This window comes from Phaenicophaeus curvirostris, chromosome Z, assembly GCF_032191515.1.
Source record: "Phaenicophaeus curvirostris isolate KB17595 chromosome Z, BPBGC_Pcur_1.0, whole genome shotgun sequence".
Lineage (NCBI taxonomy): Eukaryota > Metazoa > Chordata > Aves > Cuculiformes > Cuculidae > Phaenicophaeus > Phaenicophaeus curvirostris.
In genome coordinates, this window is record NC_091431.1 from 67,173,825 (window position 1) to 67,198,755 (window position 24,931).

At 43.4% G+C, this 24,931-nt stretch overlaps 4 protein-coding genes across 12 annotated transcripts in view; 3 read left to right on the top strand and 1 right to left on the bottom strand.

Moving 5' to 3' along the window:
* The window catches only part of LOC138733575 (myogenesis-regulating glycosidase-like), a 69,562-nt gene extending 47,667 nt beyond the window's left edge, over positions 1-21,895 (top strand). Inside the window, exon 3 of the transcript XR_011339425.1 lies at positions 21,885-21,895. The gene's annotated coding sequence lies outside the window, so the exon portion shown is untranslated. The remainder of the gene's footprint in view (positions 1-21,884) is intronic.
* The window catches only part of UBAP2 (ubiquitin associated protein 2), a 365,909-nt gene that overhangs the window by 104,569 nt on the left and 236,409 nt on the right, over positions 1-24,931 (top strand). The gene's annotated exons all lie outside the window — the stretch shown is intronic.
* On the bottom strand, positions 861-8,651 carry NUDT2 (nudix hydrolase 2). Of its 4 annotated transcripts, XM_069880958.1 has the most exons (4): positions 8,543-8,608; positions 6,850-6,903; positions 6,118-6,275; positions 861-1,582 (listed from the first exon to the last, which is right to left on the bottom strand). In XM_069880958.1, the coding sequence occupies exons 3-4, from the start codon at positions 6,248-6,250 to the stop codon at positions 1,269-1,271; spliced, it is 447 nt and encodes a 148-aa protein (XP_069737059.1). In that variant the 5' UTR covers positions 6,251-6,275; positions 6,850-6,903; positions 8,543-8,608; the 3' UTR covers positions 861-1,268. The 4 variants fall into 4 exon arrangements, with proteins under 4 accessions (XP_069737059.1, XP_069737061.1, XP_069737057.1 ...); XM_069880960.1 differs by lacking the exons at positions 6,850-6,903; positions 8,543-8,608 and adding an exon at positions 8,633-8,651; XM_069880956.1 differs by lacking the exon at positions 6,850-6,903.
* The window catches only part of KIF24 (kinesin family member 24), a 34,703-nt gene continuing 19,075 nt past the window's right edge, over positions 9,304-24,931 (top strand). Inside the window, exons 1-5 of the mRNA XM_069880908.1 lie at positions 9,304-9,341; positions 16,068-16,689; positions 19,198-19,387; positions 21,498-21,595; positions 24,223-24,438. Coding sequence (XP_069737009.1) covers positions 16,082-16,689; positions 19,198-19,387; positions 21,498-21,595; positions 24,223-24,438 — 1,112 coding nt within the window. The 5' untranslated portion in view covers positions 9,304-9,341; positions 16,068-16,081. The remainder of the gene's footprint in view (positions 9,342-16,067; positions 16,690-19,197; positions 19,388-21,497; positions 21,596-24,222; positions 24,439-24,931) is intronic.

Sequence of the window (24,931 nt, forward strand, 5' to 3'; positions counted from 1 at the left end):
CTTTGTCAGGGAGTTCAGCAACAGGTCCAAGGGGTAACAGTTTTAAACTGGAAGAGGGAAGATTAGATTAGATATTAGGAAGAAATGTTTTCCTGTGAGGGTGGTGAGGCACTGGCAGAGGTTGGCCAAAGAAGCCATGGATACCCCACCCCTGGAATGTTCAGAGCCAGGTTGGATGGGGCCCATGAGCAGCCTGATCCAGTGGGAGATGTCCCCTTGGATGATCTTTAAGGTTCCTTATGACCCAAACCATTCTATGATTCTATTATTATGATCCATCATTCTGAAACGAACACGCATAAACATACAGAGCACCAACAACCTCAGCTACCGCCAATGTCACCAACAAAGAGACATCTACAGGAAAGCTGAAGCAGGCAGGCACACCGGCACCACCACAGGCTACTGCAAGCCAGCATGGAACTGGCAGCACACACGGCCCTGCTACCCACATATGGGTGCAGGGCATAGCCACAGAAAAACAGGTGCTATTCAACAGATACAAGACTGCACATTATCTTAGATATTCTGTGCAGAAAATGCTGCATTAGGCAGGCAGATTTCCTTTTCCCAACCCACTGAATAAAGTATGGCCAAGGTGTCTGTTAAAACAAAAAAGGAAAAGATGCAAAAGAATTTGAAGTTTACTGTTTAAGTACTGTATGTCAATTGTATACTAAAACTCTCGGATGGAAAGTGTTTTCGTAGCAGTTCATTAGTGATGTACATAAATTCATGATACAAACAAACAAGACCTGAAATGATCTGACAAGTTACCACAGCATATCAGCGGAGGAGTTGGGAACAGAGCCACTGCTTGCCTACTTGAAAAGCAGGGTGCAGTAAACACTTTGTTATTAAAAAATCTCCATATGCTCATTTTATGCACTCTGTAGGTCTGCATCAGCAAGTCAAGAACTGAAGTGTTTGATTTTTCAAAGAGACCTGTGACTGTTTATCACTTCAAGGGGACTGGCTGGGGGGGAGGGTAAAAGACGAGAAGACGAGGACAGAAGGAGCCTTTGTTAGCTCTGAGTTTCTGTTCAGTCATCTCTGGCTCAAGGTTCAATCAGACCATGCTTTCTGCAATAGCTAAGGGAGCCAAAAGCACAAGCTCTTTAAAAGCTCTTCACTGAATCTGCAGATTTAAAAAAGAAATGCACATTTCTGCAGCCATGTAATTCTTCTCCTGGTTAAGAATAATAATAATAATTAAAAAAAGCAGGCCATGCTTCTTCTAAAGTTCCCCTTATCCTTCATAAAACCATTTATTCTTTGGAGCAAAGAAACTGATGTACTTCTTTCAGCGTAGCTTGCATATCTTCATACTCTGCAAATTTGCAAGCATCCTCCAGCTTCAGCCACTGGAAAGCTTGGTGCTCCTCCGAGAGCTTGATTTCTGTGTTACAGTCCTTCATTTCTGCCAGCCAGTAAATGACTGTCTTAGGTTTGCCACGGACAGGATAGTGCAGTTCTTTCTTGTACCCCTCTATAAGGGTGAGCTGACTGGCCTGAAGACCAGCTTCTTCCTGCGTTTCCCGGAAGGCCGTCTGCAAGTCGTCCTCTCCTGGATCCACATGGCCTGTCAAGAAGGTGAAAAAGTAAGCCTATGTGAAGCAAACTCAGATTTTGTTCATTCAGCCAACAATGAGGAAATATTGGGAGACAGAGACTAGAGTGCATCATAGCTGATACAGAATCAAATGGAAACTGGAGAATAGAGATTGCTTTTCCAACTCTTACGTCTTGATTTGTCTTTGTCTCATGGCTTTTAGAATTATTGTTCACATCACATTTTCTGAAACTCCCAGTGGCCTGTCAGCACTACACATCTTTTCTTCCCAGTCCTCCTCTCCTCTTCTGCAGCACTGTGTATCCCTGATCACAGAATCATGGAATGAGTTGGGTTGGGAGGACCCTTTTGAGGTTACGTGGTTCAAACCACTCCAGCAATGATCAGGGACATCTTCAACTGGGTAAGGTTGGTCAGAGCCCCTCCAGCCCGACCTTGAATGTTTCCAGGGATGTTCCACCTGAGATCATCCAGACAACTGCCTGCCTCATGAATGCTTTTCCTTTATAGAGCTAAAGGGAAGACTGCTCATCTGCAAGACCCTTAGTGCTCTCTCAACCTTTCCCTCACACAGAAGCTTAAGGCTCAGTTCTGCAAAACTCACATTCATGTGAACAGCCCAGAAACAACACAACCAGCATCAACAAATGCCACTTAAAAGGTGGGTTTCAGTTACAGGTATTTTTGTTTCTTTCCCATGTTCCCTTCTGACATGCCACAAGCCTAAAAGCCAGTCCTTTCACCAGCTGCTTAGTTCTTCTAGGACACATCATTTATTTTATGTTGCTCAGAATGAGAGAGGTGCCATTACAAACAACGGATAAATATAACGCATCCCCAGCTGTTTGTGGTGTTGTTGAGAAACGTCAGATTTGGTTTTCTCATGAAAGCTCCAGACCAGGACATAAATAGAACAAGTCAAGCAAGACCTCAAAAAAGCAACATGGCACAAGTTGGGAGGCTTTAAGAAGGGGAAAAAAAAAAAGTTAAGCTTGATTTTGTTCCTGGTGTCTCTCTGTTTCCTCTGTAGCTATTTTCTCTGTAGCTTTCTCATAAATTCATCACAGAGATGATCTTCCCCAGGTCCCACATACCCAAAGCACATAAAGCCACCTTTACAACAAGACCTGGGTTATGTAGGAAGCTCATTTTGCTTTCCCAACAAGTCTCATTCACTTCTTCATCTGCCTAACAGAAGTTAAAACACCTCGTACGTGACATCACCTCAGTGTAAAATCCCCTTCTATTTCAAGCAGCAACTGTGCAGAAAACAGCACCTGATGTTGCACTTCACATCTCAGATATATGAGATCAAACACACTCAGGGCTTTAAGTAAAAATATTTTCCCTCTGATTCTCAGCACTGCCACTCAAGTAGCCTCATTTTTCTTGACAAAGAAACTGCTTCCATAGCTGGGACTTTTACTCATGCTTGAGATACAAATTCTACTTGGTCTTGCACAGCTGGATTACTTTTACAGTATCCACAGGAAATGCTCACAGAACATCCATGAACAGTAAGCAATGACAATTTTTATGATAGTCATGATCCGTAGTCACAAAATGTGCAAAGAATTGAGGTAGCGAAAAAGCTGGGGGGGAGATTCAGCTTCAGCATGAAGGACACGGGTGCAACCCCCTGCTCACCAGCAGAGCGAAAGGCAATCATTTCCCCATGCTGCCAATAACCTCAAGTCTCAGCTCCTTAAGTTTCCAACTTTGTGCAACGTGCTCTACCTACTGGGAGGAAAAAGGACTGCTGGCAGTACCTCACACCACAGCTTCCAAATCCTCCTTCACTAATGCAATTACAGTATGCTGAGAAGGAAAATGAACCCCGTATCCCCTCCCCACAAGCCTCAGCTACGGGAAAGTCACAGTTCTAGCAGAAGAGATGAAGCTGATGAAGCTCAAGTGAGGTGATCCAAACAAGTCCAGTTTAATCCTATAAGGGTTGCAGCTACTTAGGGAACTTTCAAAACATCAATGTACAGCTGTAGCCATAAATTATCTTTTGTGTGCTCCCAGGGAGACAATTACGACTCCTCATCCTGGCTCCTGTCACATTAAATCTATGTGTACTTCATATACAAGTTATGTTACTGTATCGTACAACCTGAGGCTGCCTTTGAAGACAGCTCACATCACCGAGAATACTTAACATAACACCTCCTCTTCATTTATAGCCCCCAAATCTGTACCAAGCTACCATAAAAGGCTGCCATAAGATTGCGGCTTCTGATCTATAGAACCTATGTTCAGGGAGGGGATTTTCTGGTGAGATTCCACCTGGAGTACTGCATCCTGCTCTGGAGCTTGCAGCTCAGGAAACACACGGACTTGTTGAAGCGGGTCCACTGGACAGCAACAAAAGTGATCAGAGGGATGAACTCCTCTCCTATAAAGAATGTCTGAGAGAATTAGGGCTGTTCAGCCTGCAGTAGAGAAGGTTCCAGGAAGACCTTACTGTGGCCTTTCAAGGGGACTTCTAAGGAAGACAGGGACACAATTTTTCAGAGGGCCTCTAGCAACAGCACCAGAGCTAGCAGTTGTAAAACACAAGATAAGGTATTCAAACTAGATAAAAGGAAGACATTTTGTACCAGGAAGGTGGTGAAACACTTGCACAGGTTGCCCAGAGAGGTGGTGGATGCCTCATCCCTCAAAACATTCAAGGTCACCTTGCACGGGGCTCTGAGAAACCTGATCCAGTTGATGATGACCCTGCTCACTGCTGGGCCATTTGGAAAAGGTGTAATTTAAAAATCCCTCCCAACCCAAACCATCCCATGATTCTCAGTGTGTGAGATGAATGCTTACAAGTTATTTTAATCAATTCTCCACAATCACTGTGATCCCAGTGAACCTCACTCCACATGGGTCCCTCTGCTTGTAACTCATCATGTCCCAACACATGTTTTTTAGCTTTCCAGTAGGCTGCAAATTCTACTCCCTTAGGGTTTTGGTGAAGTGGACAAGCGGAGGTTTGGAAAGTTTTGTTCTTTCCCTTAATTGGCGAGCATAGCTGATGTTGTTAGAATTTTTTTTTTTTTATAAATTTGCAAATGCCCGTTTACAAACTGCTCCTGCACTGCGCTTTAAGTGCACTGCATTTTACAAAACAAGTAGTAGAAACTAGCAGGAAGATATCTCAGAGGGTAAAAAACAGCAGATAAGAAGACCTACAAGGAACCTGAAGTATTAGCTGCTGTGCTTTTCCTGGTAGCAGGGTTGCGACTATGTACTACCAATTGACAAGGTGCCTCTGTGTGTCTTGGGGCACAAGGCTTGCCTTCTCTTTTGGGGCCTCACTGATGAGCGAGGATAGCCAAGAAGGTCCTTCTCTTACCAATCCCTCTTATCTCCACTGCGTTAGGTACGGGGTCTCCAACAATGATCTCCTGAACTTAATAAAACTCCTGCATCTTCTATCAAAGGTGCTTTAAAGTAAATCGTCAGCAATTTTAATCTGCCTTCTAATGTCGTGCTGCAAAATGTCACACTTCTGGTTACACATGGGCCAAACAACCGTGAAATGGCAGCAGTCCCCTCTGCACAGTGGTATCTGGCAGAGGGCCAGATGTGAGTGAGAAGGTAAAAATTACTCTAGCTATCTAATTTGAGTTGTCTGTGCAACGTCTGACAAACATCAGACATTTGAGGAGCAGGCTAGGTTCACCCACCCTCAGCCCCAATCACAGAATAGTCAGAGTTGGAAGGGACCTTAAAGCCCATCCAGTTCCATCCCCTGCCATGGGCAGGGACACCTCCCACTGGATCAGGTTGCTCAGAGCCTCATCCAACCTGACTTTGAACACTGCCAGGGAAGGAGCATATACAACTTCCCTGGGCAACCTGAGCCAGTGCCTTACCACCCTCACAGTAACAAATTTCTTCCTAATACCTAACCTAAATCTCCCCGCTTTCAGCTTAAAACCATTCCCCCTTGTCGTATTCCTGCACTCCCTGATAAAGAGTCCCTCCCTCCCCAGCTTTCCTGTAGCCCCTTTCAGTACTGGAAGGCTGCTCTAAGATCTTCCCAGAGCCTTCTCTTTTCCAGGCTGAAGAACTCCACCTCTCTCAGCCTGTCCTTGTACAAGAGGTGCTCCAGACCTCTGATCATCTTCATGGCCTCCTCTGGACTCGCTTCAACAGATTCAGGTCCTTCCTGTGCTGAGAACTCCAGACCTGAATGGAGGACTCAGGTGAGGTCTCAGGAGAGCAGAGTAGAGGGGCAGAATCACTTCCTTCAGCCTGCTGGTCACACTGGTTTTGATGCAGCCCAGGCTGGCTTTCTGGACTGCAAACACATATTGCTGGCTCATCTGAACCAGTTGCGCCCAATAGTTTACACAGCCACAAACTGTGGAGAAATTCCACCACAAAACTCCCCACTCACTTGTACAAACAGCGTAATCGGTGGCTACCGTCACCTGACGAACCGCCCCTCAAACCTGACCTTAGCAGCATCCAACCAAAGTTCACCCTGCAACCTCACTCACTCCTGAAATGACCCTGAAGCACGTTATCAGAACGAACATCACCTTTGGGTGGCGTCCAGTGATGGGTCCCGTAGGAAGTCTGAAGAAGCAGGTATTCAATGCCGTCAGTGACCTTAGAAGACGGTGCTGACTGCAGCCTCCTGTAGATGATCAGGCCACAGGCTTTCACGGCCATGTCCCTCTGTTAACCACACTGAGAGCTGTAGAAGAGCACAGTGGATCAAGCAGGAAAAAACATACAGTTCAAACAAGTTGTATTTAGGCAGTAAACATACCTCAGCATGGGCTAAAAGTTGTCCATTCCTCTGTGGGATGGACATCTTATTAACCGCCTTTGAATGGTAAAATTGATCCCTTTCCTTTCAAAACTAGGAAATAAGAACCTATATAAAACCTTTAAAAAAGTAGTCAAGACACATTAAATACAACCTGCATAACAGTTCTTTGCTGCTGATGTATTACAAACCACACTGTAGGGAGAAAAAAACAATAAAGCACAAGGAAAGCCAGTGATTAGCACCCTGAAGCTCTGCAAAAATCCAAAAGTCCTGCACAAAGATAACACCTCAGTGTTACTGGAAGCGGTAGACAGGAACTGTAAGACAGTCTGCAGCAGCAGAAACTCCTCGAGATGCCAGCAGCAGAGCTGAGAAAATTAATCCCAAACAACAGGCTCTTTGTTGTCTGAGCTAGACATAAGTCTGTTACATGAAACTGAAGGCTTCTTTGCGCATGCATTAAGCGGTGGTTTGATGTAAATAGAAAGGAACACACCTCTTAACTGGCAAGTATTGAAATCAATAAGCTAAGCAGCCAGGACAAGTGGTCCTATACGGAAAAAGAGAGAAAGCAATGGAGATGAGAAATCCATGTTAAAGTTATACAAAAAGTAGTTACTGTTACCATTTTTATTTAAGCTAAAGTAGGGTTAAGTTCATCTAAGTAATTGTATTTTTGAAAGTTAGACAGAATGTCCCTCCAATAGCATGTCTTCTTTCAAGCAGTATTTTCCCAGACATCACTCATTCTTTGGAGATAATAATGTCTTGAGTGAAGTATGATCTGTGCTGAACAGATGTTTCTTCAGTATCCTCTCTGTTTGCAGCCCTTCTTCATCTCAAATGCAAAGTCAGACAGAGAGCTGGAGACAGCTCCAAATTAGCAAGAGTTTTGACTTGTGAAAGTAACAGAATATGCATAAGATTTCTGGAAAAAATTTATACATACGCATATGTGGTAAATATATTCTATAACAAGTCTTGTCTCATTGCACATGATTGATAGAGATCACTCCCTCACATTGCCCAGATCTGATAAAGGATGCTTGCTTTCTAAAACTCCAAAATGAGTCTTGGAGGGTTTATTTGTTGGCATTTTCAGTATCAAAAGGGTCCAGCAATTACAAGCTCTAGGCAAAGCTTTGCATTTTGACAGCCATACATTTCCATACAGAACATTCAGACAATGCTGCTTTCCCTGGGATGTGCAACAACAAATCGTGACACTTCCAGTTTCCACACTGGGAAACCACAAGGCAGCGCTCTTCTTCACCATTCCAGCCCCGGGAGAGTGTGTTCCCCTCTCCTGGTTAACCCTTCTTTAACTACCACTGATACTGAAAATGCTAGCAAATAAACTCTCTAAGAGACAAGAACCAGTTACAGAATATATTTCCCACTCACATGCATGTGTATAAATTTTCCCAGAAATCTTACGCATATTCTGTTACTTTCCAAGGACTAATTTTAACGTTATTATGAACTTCACAACAGTCAAATCTCTGGCTAATTTGGAGCATTGGAACTAGCTCTCTGTCCAACCTCGCATATGAGATGAGGAAAGGCTGCAAACAGAGGTCATTGCAGAAGACACATCTGCTCAGCACAGATCACACTGAACACAAGACATTATCACCTCCAAAGGGTGAATAGCCTCTGGAAAAACACCGAAATTAAACCTGCTGACAGCAGGACATTCTGTCTGACTTGCAAAAAACACAGTTACATGGATCAACTTCAGCTTAACTTCAGCTTAACTTCAGCTTAACTCAGAATACTCCACTTTTTGTAACAACAGCTACTTCTTGTGTCAGTTTGACCTTGCATTGGAGATGCGGAATGGCTGCAAACAGAAGTGATTAGAGAAGACACATCTGCTCAGCACAGATTGTATTTCACACAAGGCATTATCATCTCCACAGAAAGAACAGCCTCTGGAAAAACACGGCTTGAAAAACAACGTGCTGCCAGAAGGACATTCTGTCAAACTTTCAAAAACCACAATTACTTAGGGTAAACTGAACCCCACTTCAGCTTAAATAACAAATAATCTACATTTTCTAACAGTAACTCCCTCTCCTCTCAGCGACGCCTCCAGTTTCCACACCGGGAAACCACCTGGCCGCGCCCTTCCCCACCCCCTCAGCCCCGGGAGGGCGTTCCCCTCTCTCGGTTAACCCCTCTCTGACCGCCACCCCTGCTTCCCCGCGGGCGCTGCCGGAGATCACGCCTAAGGCCCGCACCAAGGTCCCAGGGCGCCCGCGGCGGCCATGCCTCACCTTCACTTCCGGGGTGGAGGGGGCGGGGCGAGCGGAACGATTGACGGGCGACGCAGCCAGTCACAGCGGGGCTCGGCGCTCCTGGGGACGGCCGCAGCCAATCACCGCGGAGCAAGGCGGGGCGAGGAGGAGGGCGGGGGCGAGGGGAATGATTGACCGCAGACGCAGCTAATCACCGTGCCGCTCACGGGGAGGAGGCGGGGCTAAAGCCAGAATTAGCCAATCACAGCGGGGCGCGGCGCGCGCTCTTAAAGGCGGCCGCAGCCAATCGCAGCGTCGGCGCTTCCCGCCTCGCTCCGCCCCACCTCTCCCGCTCGCCGCTCCCTTAAGCTCCGCCCTCGAAGCGTTCTGATTGGTTCTTTCCCGCTAGGCCGTGCCCCACGCGCCCCCTCCCCCGCGTCCCATTGGCTGGCGCGGGGCGTGGGGCAGCGCGCGAGCGTTTGAAGCGGGAAAGGTTGCCATGGAGACGCGGCCTAGCGGCGGCTGCCGGACAACGCGGTGAGCGGGGCTGGGGGGCGGCGAGGAGCGCGGCGGGCCGGGACCTTCCTCAGCGCCCCGCGGGCACGAGCCCCAGCCCCGCCGGCACCCGCCTGGTCAGCGACTGCGCCGGGAAGGGTGAGGACAGCCGAGGCGCCTCGGTGTGGGGCCGAGTTCGGCCTGGGCACCCTGTGGGGTGAGATCAGGGAGAGGATCCATGGATCCCTCTGGGGTGAGATCAGAGACAGGATCCATGGAGCCTGGAGAAGAGGAGGCTGAGGGGAGACCTCATTGCTCTCTATAACTACCTGAAAGGAGGTTGTGGAGAGGAGGGTGCTGCCCTCCTCTCCCAAGTGACAAGGGACAGGACAAGAGGGAATGGCCTCAAGCTCCTCCAGGGGAGGTTTAGGCTGGACATTAGGAAAAAGTTTTTCACAGAAATGGTCATTGGGCACTGGAACAGGCTGCCCAGGGAGGTGGTTGATTCACCTTCCCTGGAGGTGTTTAAGGCACGGGTGGACGAGGTGCTAAGGGACATGGTTTAGTGTTTGTTGGGAATGGTTGCACTCGATGATCCAGTGGGTCTCTTCCAACCTGGTTATTCTGTGATCCCTGGGGGGTGACATCAGTGACAGGATCCATGGATCCCTGGGGGGTGAGGTCATGGAAAGGATCCATGGATCCCTGTAGGGTGGGATCAGGGAGAGGATCCATGGATCCCTGTGGGGTGAGATAGGGGAGAGGATCCACAGATCCCTGTGGGGTGAGTTCAGGGAAAGGATCCATGGATCCCTGTGGGGTGAGATCAGGGAGAAAATTCATAGATCTGTGTGGTGCTGAATTCCAGGAGGAAAGACGAAAATCCCTGTGTGGCGAGACTGGGGAGAGGATCCATGTATCCCTGTGGGGTGAGATAGGGCAGAGGATCCAGGGATCTCTGAGGGGTGAGATCAGAGAAAGGATCCATAGATCCCTGTGGGGTGAGATCAGGGAGAAAATTCATAGATCTGTGTGGCATTGAATTCCAGGAGGAAAGATGAAAATCCCTGTGGGGCAGAGCTCAGGGAGAGAATCCACAAATACTTGTGAGGCTGAATTCAGGGAGTAAAGCCATAAGTCCCTGTGGGGATGAATTAAGGGATAGAATCCATAAATCCCTGTGGGGATGAATTTAGGGAGACAATCTGTAAATCCCTGTTTGACTGAAGTCTGTGAGGGATGCTGTAAATCCCTGTGGGGCTGAATTCAGGGAGAGAATCCATAAATCCCTATGGGGCAGAATTCAAGGAGAGAATGCATAAATCCCTATGGAGCTGACTTCTTGGAGGAAAGCTGTAAACCCCTGCGGGGCTGACTTCTGGGAGGGAAGCCATAAACTGGGGCTGAATTCAGGGAGAGAATCCATAAATCCCTGTGGGGCAGAATTCAAGGAGAGAATCCATAAATCCCTGTGGGGCTGAATTCAGGGAGAAAATAAATAATTCCCTATGTGGCTGAATTCAGTGAGGGAAGCCATACATGCCTACAGGGTTATTCAGTGTCCATTCTCCCCTCATTGTACTGATGTATGCACAGCAGTTTGTTTTAACACAATTATCATATAAATATTGAAATCCATTTGGTAATTCTTACTGGCAAGAGAATCTGGGGCACAATTTTCAAATAATCAGGATTGCACTGTAAGTCATAGATTATTTTCTCAGCGTGCGGTTGTATATTAGACACTTCCCATTTCCATGCAGCTGTTGTTTGAAGCAGTTGTCGGGAATCAGCTGTAGGATGGAGTCTCATCTGCTGAGATCACCAGACTAAACTTAGTATGGATGGGTGGCTATAAAATATATCAGTCTCTTGCCAGTTGAAAAATATCAAAAAAGAAAAAACACCAACATTTAGTTGTTGTTCTTACACTGTTTTGAAGAGCAATGAAGTGAGTGATAGTTTCAGTAACCATCTCTGTGTTAGGATTGTCAGCAGCGACAGAAATAACACCATTGTGCCATGGAGAAGACCTGCATCCTGATCTAGCTGTAAAAGCATTGTCAGTTAACATTAGCATCATTCCCTCCTCTCCATTTACTTATACAATACAGAAATGATGGTTATCCATTGCTAGTATTTAGCTTTGGACCTTGGATCTCTGAAACAGGTTGCTGCATCCTGTTCCAATGACCATAGAGCGTTTTAATACCATGCCGTGTTTGCGCACAGGGAGCTTCGTAGCATAATCCTATGATCTTACAAAGGGATCTGCTGCAATGTCAAATGTTGTTCCATAGATCCCTACTGACTGCATGGAACTAAAATTACACACTTGTGTTACAGCTCAGGTTATCTCTTAAACACAGAGGTTGTATTTATGAAAGTGCAACCTCACTCTCATCAACAGGAACATCCTGGTTTCCAAGGAATGGGGTCAGAATAATTAAAGTATTTTGCACGGTGCTCTGGAAAAGCAAATTAGCCATTTGCTCCTAGAAGGCTAAATCAGATTTGGCTCTGGATCACAGTTTAAAAAGGGCTTAGCGTTCAGATGAATAAGAAATGAAGGTGCATGAGTCGTGATGTGAGTTAATACTCTCTTTTCTCTACCATATGATTGCCAGTTCAGCGTCGTTCTGGTCATCAGCTTCATTCTGGTCTTCTGCTTCCGTGCTTCAAAAAACGGTAAACACTTTCACAGTGAAGGAGCTAGTGCTGGAGGCTTGTTTGGGGTAGCATGGCTACAGGCATGAGTCCAACACACTGCTATAGTTCAGGTGAGGAAAGCAAACCTACCGACCTGCCTCTGGCCTTTACAAGTGTTATAAGTTCTTAACTCCTGTTTTTTTCTGGAGCTAGATGGTCTTTAAAGTCCCTTCCAACCCAAACTATTCTTTGATTCTGTGATTATCTCTAGGTTGTTTGCAGGAGTAAATGTATGGTTGCATTAGCTTATGTTTGTAGGATTGCCACATCAAGCTTCTTCACTTTGCCATGACTTAGTTTGCCTAGTTTAAAATATGAGTTTGGTGACACTTGTGTCATGTGTCGTTGGTGACACTAAGGAGTATCAGGGGAAGTAGGGTAAAATTGTCAAGCAAATATGAGTGAGCTACAGTGGGATAACAGGGCAGATGAGTGTCACTCAAGCAAACAGGGCACTAAGATCCGTAATACATCAGCAGTTAATAAGGATTAAGATGTAGTGTCCTAAGGATGCTTTATTTTTAAGTAGTCTATGCAGGGATTTCTTTGATTCATTTTATGTACAGTGCCTGATGGTCACTGAGGGTTCTCGCTGAGGATCAGCTCCTAGAACATAGATTTGTGCTAAGTTAATTTCCTTCTGAACATGCAGAATGTGACCGCTCGTTTCTGCTACTTACGCCTGACTTTTCTTTCCTCCCAGCTTTGTGACCTTAAAAAAAAACCTTTGTTACTGAAACAGTGGGAGTGTCCTCTGACGACAAGCTCTGATCTTATTCTGTGCTTTGAGTTGGTCCCTACCTATAAAATTCTTATGCTATTTTACAATAAGTACCTAACTATTACCAGCATCTGGCAGCCTTTTAAGACCTTTGTAAAACTTCTTTGCTTAAGAAATAAGCTGTAGAGAACTCAGATTGGCCACGTAACAATGATAGGCTGACTGGTCCCTTGTTCAGTGTTCCAGCACTGAGGTGTATCACCGGGAACTATTTATCACTCCCTGGGAGCTTGTGTATTAGCCAGGAAAGATGTGCTGGACTTCGTTGACTTCACTGTTTCACTGACCAGCTTCCCATCAGAGGAAAAGCAGGTCTCTTGTATTAGAGGAAGATGGAAGTTTTGGTGAAGCTGAATCTCTGTCAGGAAATGAGAAGAGCGACCACTGAACAGTGAAGAACGACAAGCAGTGTTGTCAGAGAGATTCAGTGAAAAGTTGTTCTTAGGCCTGAGATTGTTTCACCTCGTCACTGAGTGCGCATGGAGAATTATAGCTCTGTACTGACCCACTTCTTCCTCAAAATGTATGTGATATCCAACCGTTTTAAGAAGTCAGGCTTTTGTCCCTGTCCTCTTTTCAGCGAAGCCACCCATAGCTTTGCAGGGAGCAAGGCTTGGGCTTTGCTATCAAACTATCCCTCTGAATAATGTTGCATTTCCCTGGCCCAGGACACAGTGTTCTCTCAGGTGAAGGAACAAAATTAGATCCTTACAGTAGCAGAGGGAAGGCTGGCTCTTATTGTAGTAGTCTTCTCTTTTTTTTGCCAGAAGATGGCATTATCATTAACAGTCTAGGATTCTTGAAAACCAATCAATACTACTCTTATTTCTTTACAAAGCCAATTTATTTTTGAGTATTAAGTATCTGTTTTAGAAAGCATCTTCAGACACAAAAAAACCCTGTAGTGTTGGACAAATTAAAGTATTCTTTTAATTTGGAGAAACATGCTCCCTTCTTTTACAGCATTGCCAGCTGAAAGGCCAGAAGGCTTTCACTCACAACTGCAATTCCCCTTGATTTCTTTTTTTATCAGCCACACCAAATCTTTTGTCTGCTTCTGAGTTTTAAAGTTATTGGAAATGCTGGAACCCATCACCATGACGGTTGGTTCATTTTTCCACAGTTAGTTAATTTGTTTCCCCTTTATTAGTCAATGTTCAGTTTTCCTACATTATGAAATTGCTGTTCTATGGATGGAGAGACACTGACGTTATCACCTGAAATCACTTAGATCCACTACTATCTATTATATCTGGGGGAGCAGAAGCAGTTACATTACCTCCTGGGCCAGCTCTCAATAAGAAGGCATTTAGTTGCTTTCTCATGGCACAGAACCTTGGACATTAAGCTGTGCAGAGCTACTTACATGTCTCAGTACTAACCTTCTTGCATGTTCTGCAGTACTTGCATTACTTGGATTTTCCATATATTAAGAATTGTAGCCGCTTGTTTCCCCAGATCATGAAAATCTATCTGTACTGTCATTTCTAGCTATTTAAATATGTTTAGTTTAATTTTTAATTAGAACCTTGACCTTAAAATTCTCCGTTCTCTCCCTTTGTCTGCTACCTTGTTTTGGGAAGTGTCTCCATTTTGTTTTTCTTTTTTACCTTCTCTTCTCTCCTGTGTTCTATATGATGATTCAAACAGAGGTTAACATGGACCTAGTTCTTGTGCAGGTATTTGGCCACTCTGTATTTGACTTAAGCATACATAAATATGTTCGTGAAACCTAGGGTACACAGTGAGAACAGGCAAAAGAATTGTGCTGGGTTGTTTTGATCTTTACCAGGTTCTCAGTACCTTGAGTTTGGTGTCTTGGCTTTGTCTTCCAGCTGCTCCTTTCATCAAACAAAAGAAGTTTCCCATGGTAGTGAATGCAGACGGTTACTCAGGACCTGTACTGGTTTCATATCTTAAGCTACTACATGTGAGATAGCATTTTTTCAAAAACATAACCCTCCTTTAAATGAAGCCTGAAGTTCCTGTGGAATTTTATCTGTCATAGAAGCTGGCAAATACTGATTGCTTATGGAAGCCCTTGTGTGTGTGTCATAGTCAGCCTCTCTGGTTTTTGGGCTTGCCATCATCTCTGTCAGGTTTGATTTCCCTCCCTCAGGATATGATAAACTCAGCAGTGGTTCTGACTTTACCTCAGGGTTCAGAATTGCATTACAGATGCGTTGAATAAGTCCACCTACACCCTAGTTTTGTGTTACAGCTTGTTACTGCTGTATCTGATAGTTTTATTCTGGCTAAGTACTGTTTACAGCTTAGAGTGTAGCTTCTACATCATTTTAGCTGTCCTCTGCTGCACCTTTTGGCCACTGTAATATTTTGTACTGTCAGGACTCCCAGTATAATCCTTATTATTATGTTGTTATTATTATTACAACATAATGTGTTAAATCATTTTAATAATCTGCTATCAAATTTGGGAGTGATACTTGGTGATATTCCTATAAATGTTATTGTAGGGATGCTTGAAAATCCTGTCAGATAACTTACCCTGAATTATGGGGAGAAAATCTTAGTCTTAAATAACTTGGTTTTGTCAAATTTTATTATATCCTGCAAACGTGAGCAAGAGCTGTATTTTCTAAGGTCCTTGTCTGAACAAAGATGTAAGAAGGCAGTGTGCAGCAGATACTTGAAGTGCTATAATTTTTTCCATTTTGTGGAACGAGTAAAAATATCTGCAGACATTAATCCAACTGGATACAGACAGCTGCACAATGCGTTGCAAGGGAGACATGAGTAAGAGAGTTGAGGGTTTTTTGGCATACCTTTCAGTGATGTGTGTTGCTTTTTTGGGTTTCCCAGGAATGCAAGTGTGGGGTTCCAGCAACATATATAGCTTTGGAGAAATTCTGTGTTTTGGATTTTGCTGAATCTTTTGGCTGTTATGTCAGTGACGCCTAGAAATGCTCACAGAATTCATGACACAGGAGAGAAAGTTACACAACAAAACTACAACCTTGCTGTAGTGCTTCTGTAAGATGAATGGTCTTAGTGAGTCAGCTTGAGGTGAGGACAAATGTAATTTCCTCTCCTTTGGTTAGTTAACCAGGGATAGCTGCACCATATTAGACCACATGCCCCGATATTAAATTGAGTGTCTAAAATTAGGCATTTTACATTCTGTAGCTTGAGGACTGGGTTTCAGTAGCTGCGGCATTCATCGAGTAGACATCAGGCGTGTAGGAAGTCTGCAGCAGTAAGTTAGCACTGCATCATGCATTGCATTGTCTGATTTTAAAGTACAGTTTCACAGATAAAACATTTGTTTCATATTTAGTTTATTGTTACTAGTTATTGCTGTGTTCTGTAGTGCTTGGCAGTCTGGTGTATAGTACACTTGAAGTTTAACAAGCTTCTAGCGTAATTGCAGGTAATGGCATCAGGAAATGCCTCACTTCTTCATTAGCAGCTTTGTCAGATACAATGTTTCATATGATTCTAACCTTTATATTCCTTGATTTCTTCTAGACTTCAGCTTGAAGATGGCATCATGCCTTTATGAATGCCTTTGTGAGGCAAACCTTGAAAAATACTATCCCCACTTTGCTGCCTTTGGTCTTCAGAAGATCGATGAGCTTGCCAAAGTCTCCATGGAAGATTTTACCAAACTGGGGGTCCATGACATGAATGACCGCAAACGACTCTTTCAGCTCATTAGAATAATCAACATTATGCAAAAGGCAGACATTGCAGGCATATGCGACCAAGATTTTCAACCAAGTGGCCTTTTAATTCCGCCTCAGTTGACCACATCAGGTCCCCGCAGGCAGCTACGTTTTGACTCCTTCTTTGCAGAAAATGATGGAACTGATAAGGAATCTGAATCATACGGTTCATCCAGTTGCAGTGCCAATGAAGAGAGGAACAGTGTAGGGGAAACCCTGGGACACCTTCAGCCACATGTTTCAGAGCAAATCAGATTAACTAGAAGAGATCTAAATACTCCTGCAATGTGCACGAAAAAGGACTTGAGCTGCCCAACAGTTTCTGATGATATCACTTCTCTACTGGGAGATTCTGAAGCTCCCATCATACAAAGAATAACCCATATTTCAGGTTGTAATTACGGACTACCTCATTGCCTTATCAGGTAACAATCACTCACCTTTATTTTACTGTAGTTCGAGTTAGTCATACTTAATTCTTTCTTCATTGTGGAGGAGAATCTGTCTTTGTCACCTCCAAATAAGCAATCCTACCACTCCAGAGCAATGCTAAATCTTACAGAGAAAGAGAGATATTAGTAAGTTCTTTCACCTCTCCAAGTATGGTAGAAAGAATCAGCTGAATTTCACCAAATGCTGCTTACTAAGGCTGTCTAAGAACAGTTATTGTTGTCTTTCAGTGTCTAAGGCTTTATTCTCTTGGTGGATTTGGCCAATCTTTCTTTCTCATTTTCTTTCTCTGAGAATATCCTGCAAAACATAAATTTTCCAAGATATGGTGTCATATGTTGATAATTTTGTCTAGTTTTTCCAAGTAAAACAGATACATACTGTGATGGCTATATTTGTTTACAAAGAAATTCCTGAACTGGAGCTTTAAAAAGCTTGGCCAGTCTGCTGACACTTGGATTTGTGATAACTCTTTTGCAAGTGCCTAACTCCTCCACTGAATCCATCCCTTCATGTGTCACCTTGTGATTTGACCACTGCAAAGGCTAATCTAGTCTTAATTTTGAGAAACACTGACATGACTTCAGATGGATTTTCAGATATGATCAGATGTATTTTACAGTCGCCCACAGCAAACAGCTTGATTCTGACAGTAGCAGACAGGGCATAGTGATTCTTCTGACCTACTGTCTAATAAGGTTTCTAATAATCTATGTCAAGATTTTGTATTTTCTAGTAATGAAAGAATATATTCTGTTATAAAATTCAATTTCCATTTATGAAAGGTAATAGAAAATCTAAACTTCAGATTCAGCATTCATAATTAAGATGCATTCTGTTCCCATACAAAATATATTCAGCTGAACGTGCCTCTGTACTTGAAAGAATTTATGCATTTTCTCATAAACAGAGCCTCCAAGTCTCCAGTTTTTCCCTTCTCCAAACCTTGCAATCAGTCTTTCCTTCCCTCAACCTCTTGAAGCACAACTGGCTCTTTCTGTAGGTCACCAAATCTAGCCTCTGACTGGAGCCGCTCATCATTTGTTGGAGAACATTTGGTGCCTAGTGATATCTATAAGCTCACAGTAGCTTATGAAGCATCTTATTTCAAGTATCACTGCCTTTCTTTTCAGGGGAAAGAATTTTCCATCTAAATGCAGGGCCTGATCCTGGTGTGCATGGGAAAGCAGTACTAAAATTAAAGGGAATCCAGTTACAAGTAAAAATTACTCGTGTGGAGTCTTGGAAGACCGCATCTTAAGATTTCTATCTGCATGCCTTGTGCATCTGGGGAACTGCACAGCACAACAGCAATGATGCTATAAGCTTGTAGTTGTAATGAGATATTGAGTAACTTGTGGGTTTGGTTTTAATTTACTGGACAACTGCTATGTGTTAGCTTTCAGTTGCTGCATTGAGAGATTTTGGAAGGGCATTTGGACAGCATGGCAGAAACACTGCTTTTGTGCAAGTAGGGGCTTAGTGAAAATGATTTGTTTCTCGCAAACTGGCCTTCAAATCCTGGCTAAAAATCATTACTTATCTGGGTGAAGAGAGTATGAAAAAGAAAAAGGTGGGATGAGTATATTTTTGGTTGCATTCAAGCATATTCTATATGCTGCATCACAAAATGCTTTACACAGCAGTTTAATCAATGAAATACAAAATGACCTCATGTTTCTGAGGTGTCTGGAGGGGAACTAAAGCAGACTTGCCAAAACATAAGAACACAGCCTTACCTGTGGTCTGAAATCAGATAATTTTATTAAAATAGGCTGAAGGTGAGGCAATGCTGAGATCAATTTCTCAGTCTTTCTTTGAGCTGAACAGGAACATGTTTATGCTGTCTTCTTCCCCTGTTTGAGTCAAAGAATCGCAGAATGACCTGAATTGGAAGGGCTCACAAGGATCATTGAGTCTAACTCCTATCCGTGCATAGGACAACCCCAAAATTTACACCATGTGTCTGAGGGCATTGTCCAAATGCTCCTTGAATAATTTACTTGTAACCTGTTTGACAGCCTGTAATAGGAAGAATGAAAGTCAGTATAAGAGTAAAAGCAACTAAATATTATACCCTCTCCTTTCAAGATCTTTTTATCTGTATGTTATTAAGTGACTAATCAGGGCTGCAAATAATTTCAGTAAGATTAAATTTCATTAAGTTGGCTTGCATATTATGCCAGCTACAATCACATGTTTGTGGTCTCCTGAAAAAATGCCAGTCCAGCAGCAAGTCCAGCAACAAGTCCAGGAATGTGGCTGCATAAACAGCTTCTTTTAACAGAAATTCACGAACGGCATCAGTCTATTTAGCAAAAAACAGCAGAAACTTCACTGTTTACATGAGACGTGTTGGGGTTTTTTCAATCAGCCATTGAAGACAAACATTTATCTGATAAAGCTAGCAAATTTATGCACATTCTAGATTCTGTAGTAACTTGATTTTAAGATGTAAACCTACACTGTTGTTGTTGTTGTAGATCCAGTGTTTCTGAGAAAGATGCTCCATGGACAGAGAGTGAAAAAATCAGAGTATGTGTCCGAAAACGTCCTCTAGGCCAGAGGGAGGAGCGACGTGGGGAGGTTAATATCATCACAGTGAAAGACAAAGAAACCCTACTTCTTCATGAGAAGAAGGAGGCTGTTGATCTCACCCAATATATTTTACAGGTAGCGTGCTCCGCTTGCATGTTATGTTTGTGGGCCAGTCACTTGCATGGATGGCATAAAGCAAATAATGTCTAGAGTTTCCATGAGGGGAAACAGAACAGGCTGTCTGCATTTCTGGCACTGAAATAGGTGGTGGGCTCTTCTTTGAGCTCAGTGTAACTATATTTGAATTGCTTCTGACTTAACACCAGCCTGTGGCGGAAAACCTAAGCCCAGAATTTTAAGCCTTGAAAGCATTTCTCATGCAGCTTTCTTTGCACGTGGCAAAATAAAACCCTCTGTTGCACTGTCTTGCTGCAGAATTGGCTGCTTTAGAGTCTCCTGGTAGCTTTGCAGGGTACTTCAGTGGGGAGTTCCCTTCTCACTATTTCAGCACTGTAGGTCTGTTTCAGTGAATCAGATATGCCCTTATCCCCTTCCTTCCTTTGTTCTCAAATATTTTTGAAAATTAAGTTCCCTTTTGTTCTTTGTTTCTTAATCCCAAATACCTTGTGCTGTCATTGTTCACATTCTGACTTTTGACTGACAGCACCAGGAACAGAACTGGTTTCTAGAGAGCAGCAAGCCATTCTCTCTCAACTGTGAGTTATTTTTACAGTCTGGGTCCTAGAAACAACTGTCGGGAGCATCCAGTAAAAATTTAATTTGTGGCTTTCTTGGGCACTGTTCATTTACCACCTTTTACAATGCGACACGTGCAGCAACGCCACCCCGCTCCCTGCAGCTGACGAACTATATCTGACGTTTATGTTTCTTATCACCTTAGTAGCTCAGTGGTGACGTAACAGCTAATTAATTTTGTTATGTCAGTATAGACGAACAAAATCGTCCTATCAATCAACATAGTCCAAGTAAAAGTATGCTTTGGCAGAGGACATATCTATTCTTATAGGACCCAGGAGAACTTCCCTGCTTCCAGGTCTGGCTGCTTACCCTGCATCCATCTCTGATTCCTATAGAAAAGAAAGCAAGGGATGCAGAGCAGGTCGAGAGAGGTGATTCTGCCCCTCTATTCCACTCTCATGAGACCCCACCTGGAGTACTGTGTCCAGTTTTGGAATCCGCAGCATGAGAAGGATATGGAACTGTCGGTACAGGTCCACAGGAGGGCCACAAAGATGCTCAGAGGGCTGGAGCACCTCTGCTATGAGGACAGGCTGGGAGAGTTGGGGTTGTTCAGCCTGGAGAAGAGAAGGCTCTGGGGGGACCTTACAGCACCCTTCCAGTACCTGAAGGGGGCCTACAGGAAAGCTAGGGAGGGACTTTTACAAGAGCATAGAGTGGTAGGATGAGGGGGGATGGCTTTAAATTGGAAGGGGGAAGATATAGATTAGATATTGGGAAGAAATTCTTCCGTGGTTTGTGCATCATTGAATTTATTGTTGGCCCTAGAGATTTACCACCTTAATTTATACTACAGTGAATTTATTAAGAGTGCGGCTTTAGACACCAGTCCATGGAGGCTTTGTAGAAAATGTGATGATTTACTGTCCGTCCAAACACCATTCTTAACCGAGAAGGAGCCCATAATGAACATGTTGCAGTGTTTCCAGAGACCCTGCTGGTTTGGGTCAGATCTGGAGCATGGGAAGTACTGTGGTTTCTTTCCCCCCTCTGAGATAATATGACCCAGCTTTGCTTAAGAACAGTTTCTCCTCTCTGGCACAAAAGGTTTTTAAGTGTTCAGAACAGACATAATTACCCACAGCTGAGGACTAATTTTGAGAGAGTCAAGAGCTGACTCTGAGTTCTTTTCACTATTACAGTCTTACTGCACATCTGTAGGCTGATTAATTTTAAGAATAGGTTTTCTTTAATTAGCACTTTTTTCCCTTGTCAGAAGGCTGTAGTGTATTCTGCTGCTGAATGATGGGAAATAGAGACATATTTGCTTCCCTTTATTTTTCCTACCCTGTCTCTTGATTTACTCATAATCATGTGTTTCTGTGTATGTCATTCTGCATTATAAAAGTGCTAGATTGCTTTGTACCTGATGCAAAGCCATGTGAAGTTGCCTGAAAGACTTGTGTCATTTAACTGTATCTTTGAATGGGGTAAAGAGTAAGTGAAACATTTTCACTTTCATGTAAAGATCGTATTTATTTTTCAGCATGTTTTTTATTTTGATGAAGTCTTTGGGGAGTCCTGTACCAATCAGGATGTGTATATGAAGACTGCTCATCCTCTCATCCAGCATGTGTTTAACGGGTAGGGCATCCATGCTTATATTTGTTATTTTTTGTCTTGTTTTAAAATTTCTTTTACTGCTTTTATTTTCCTTCACACTTTTCATCTTTTTGAAAAATACATTCATTTCGCCTTTGCTCCCTACCTTCTACCTTCTAGAATGTCTTTGATTGCAGTTTTGGCAAAATAAATCAGGGGAAATTCTCTTCAGATTTGGTGAGAGATCTGAATCACAGAAGAAGTTAAAATTGGATCTCAGGTGTGCCAAAGAGATACCATGACCAGCCTGGAAAGAAAAATTGTGTGCCAGGGTTTCTGAAGTTTAATCTTCCCTCTAAGAAGGGCTTCTATGTGGTGTGGCACACTCACATGTAGAGGAACAATACTACGTCCTTCAGGAAACTGCCTTGAGATATTTTTGCATGGATTTGTGCAGTTCACAAGGCAATAGAAAATATTAGAAATTATCAGAAATTATATCGGAAAAAAAGCGGCCAGCTGGACCAGGGAAGTGATTGTGCCCTCGTACTCAGCAGTGGTGAGGCCACACCTTGAATGCTGTGTTCAGTTTTGGGCCCCTCGTTACAAGAAAGATGTTGAGGGGCTGGAGCACGGCCAGAGAAGCACAACAAAGCTAGTGAGGGGCCTGGAGAACAAGTGTTATGAGGAACAGCTGAGAAAACTGGGGTTGTGTAGCCTGGAGAAAAGGAAGCTGAGGGGGAGACCTTATCACTGCCTACAACTCCCTGAAAGGAGGTTGTAGCGAGGGGGTTGCTAGTCTCTTCACCCAAGTGTCAGGCAATAGGGTGAGAGGAAATGGCCTCAAGTTGTGCCAAGGGAGGTTCAAACTGGACATCAGGAATAATTTCTTCACCAAAAGGGTTCTCAGGCACTGGAACAGCTGCCCAGGGAAGTGGTGGAGTCACCGTCCATGGAGGGATTTAAAAGACAGGTAGATGAGGTGCTCAGAGATATGATTTAGTAGCAGACAGGTATGGTTAGACTCAATGATCTCAAAGGTCTTTCCCAACCAAATGATTCTATGATTAATGACCTTGTGATTTTTTTTTTATTTTATTGATCTGTCTTTGCATAGAGGCTGAATCATGATTACATACTTCCTGATTAATGGGAGACTGATAGGAGCTTTACCCAATTGATCTTATTTTCCAGCATAGTAACAACCTTGAATATAATTACATTTTTGAGTAGTGAAAGAAAGGATTATGTATCCATGCTGAAAATTAACACAATGGAGCATTCTGTTACTGAAAAATCTCTCCAGATATCATCAGCAGAGGCAATGAGTGTCATGCAGCTGAGAAAAAGAAAGTGAAGGAGGATGAGGCTTGAAGCTTGCTGTGTAATAACCACTAAAGGCACAATTCACATTACAGCTAATCCAGTAGTGTCACAGAAAAGATGCCACTGTTTTTTCTCAGCTTTCCTTAACTTCTGTGTCCCTCTTGCTGCATCCTCTTAGCTGGCGTTGGTCTTATCACACACAGCGCTGAACTAATTCTGCTGTCAAATCTGGCAAGTTGTTCACTGTGCTTCCTGCAGCCGTACATATTTACCCATTTCTCTGCCAGGGTACTGAGACAGCTAATAAGTCCTTTTTTTTAATTTAGAAAGCAATATCTAATTTTTTTTTCTGGAGTATTTCTTTTTTTTTCAATGCCGTTCAGTGCTTGTATAACACGAAGGATGGGGAAGAAGCAGGCATGAAGTAACATAAACTTAGATGGGCTTGAAGGGCAGTGGAGCCATATCCTCAGACCTCCTTGGCATTTTATGTACATTCCTGTTACAATCCTAAGATGATATGATGACAAAGGTGGAACAGCCTGGAGTAAGCTGAGAATCTGGTTTCACTGCATGGAGTGAGTGAACCAACAGTCTCTGCCACTGAAAGGGGATGATCCTTTTCCTTGCCCCTGCCTAGACACATTCCCATGAGTTACATGAAGCCAGTTTGGGCATATTTTGTGATCCTCTGTGAGGTACATTGATTCATTGAAACAGCAGAAAATTAGCTTGCAAAAAAAAGTGGAAAACTTTTTGTCGTTTCAGTACAGAAAGTCAAACATCAGAGCTGGCACAGGCAATCTGAGAGCAGAGGAAACGGAGAGCAAGACCTTTCCATAGGCAGCAGCAGCTCTGTCGATTGACTTAGCTACCTGCAGCCTGAAACAAAAGTATCCTCACTCAGTAAATTATCCTGGGGTGTTCATTTTCATCAAGTACAACCTGTGCCAACACAGAACCTGACTTTGTGGCTGGTTTTCATCTCATGTCACAGTCATTTTTCTGTATGATTTATAATCAGTAGGATTCCCATTCATAATGCAACGATACTTCTGCAGCATCTGAACAGCCGGAAGAAAACCAATGAATTCTTAGTTTCCTTATATGCATTTTTGGCATCTGGAAGAAAGGAAGACAGGCAGTGCTCCGTGACACACCAGACCTCCATAGCACATGGCTGGGAAATACTCTTAAGTGTATTGCAGTTTCTCAGACAGGGTGGCAAACACAAACCTCATTGCTAAAAGGCCACCATAGAGAGATGACAACATAGCAGATTTTTTTTTTAATAAGTATGAGTAAATCAAGTGTGACACTAAAAATATAAGTTATCTTTCCAGAGGCAATGCAACCTGCTTTGCATACGGGCAGACTGGTGCTGGAAAGACTTACACTATGATAGGTACTCAGCGGAACCCGGGACTCTACGCCTTGGCTGCAAAGGACATCTTTAGTCACCTGGAAGCATCACAGTCAAGGAAAGATCTCCTTGTTTTGATCAGTTTTTATGAGATCTACTGTGGACAGCTTTATGACCTGCTAAATGGAAGGAAGAGGTATTTAAATAAAAATACATTTTTCTGTAAACCTATGATTATGAATCTGTTGGTTACTGTTTAGAAATCATTTACTGTTCATAAATCAGTTACTGTTTCATGCAGTTACATTTAATGTATAACCATTTATAGTAAATGTTATGTATCTAATTAGGATTGTTCCCAGGAAATGCTTAGAGAGGCAGATATGACATTGAAGACTGTGGCATTGAGAGATACTCCTGATTTTTACTATTTTGGGGACATGGGAACAGCAAGCATAGGGACTTGTGGCTGAGATAAGAGCTCATGCTGTTTTGCTTACACTATAATATAATAGCAGAATACCCATAGGCAGAGCAAGAACCTTCTTGTGGGCAGAATTCTTATGCCAACCATCATGGAGTTCCTGTCTTTTCCTGTTCCGTTATAACCTCTGCCTGCCCCTCCTGCTGTGCCCATGGGGCTGTGGCTCTTGCCATTCCAGTCTCTGAAAATCCCATTGATCTCCCAG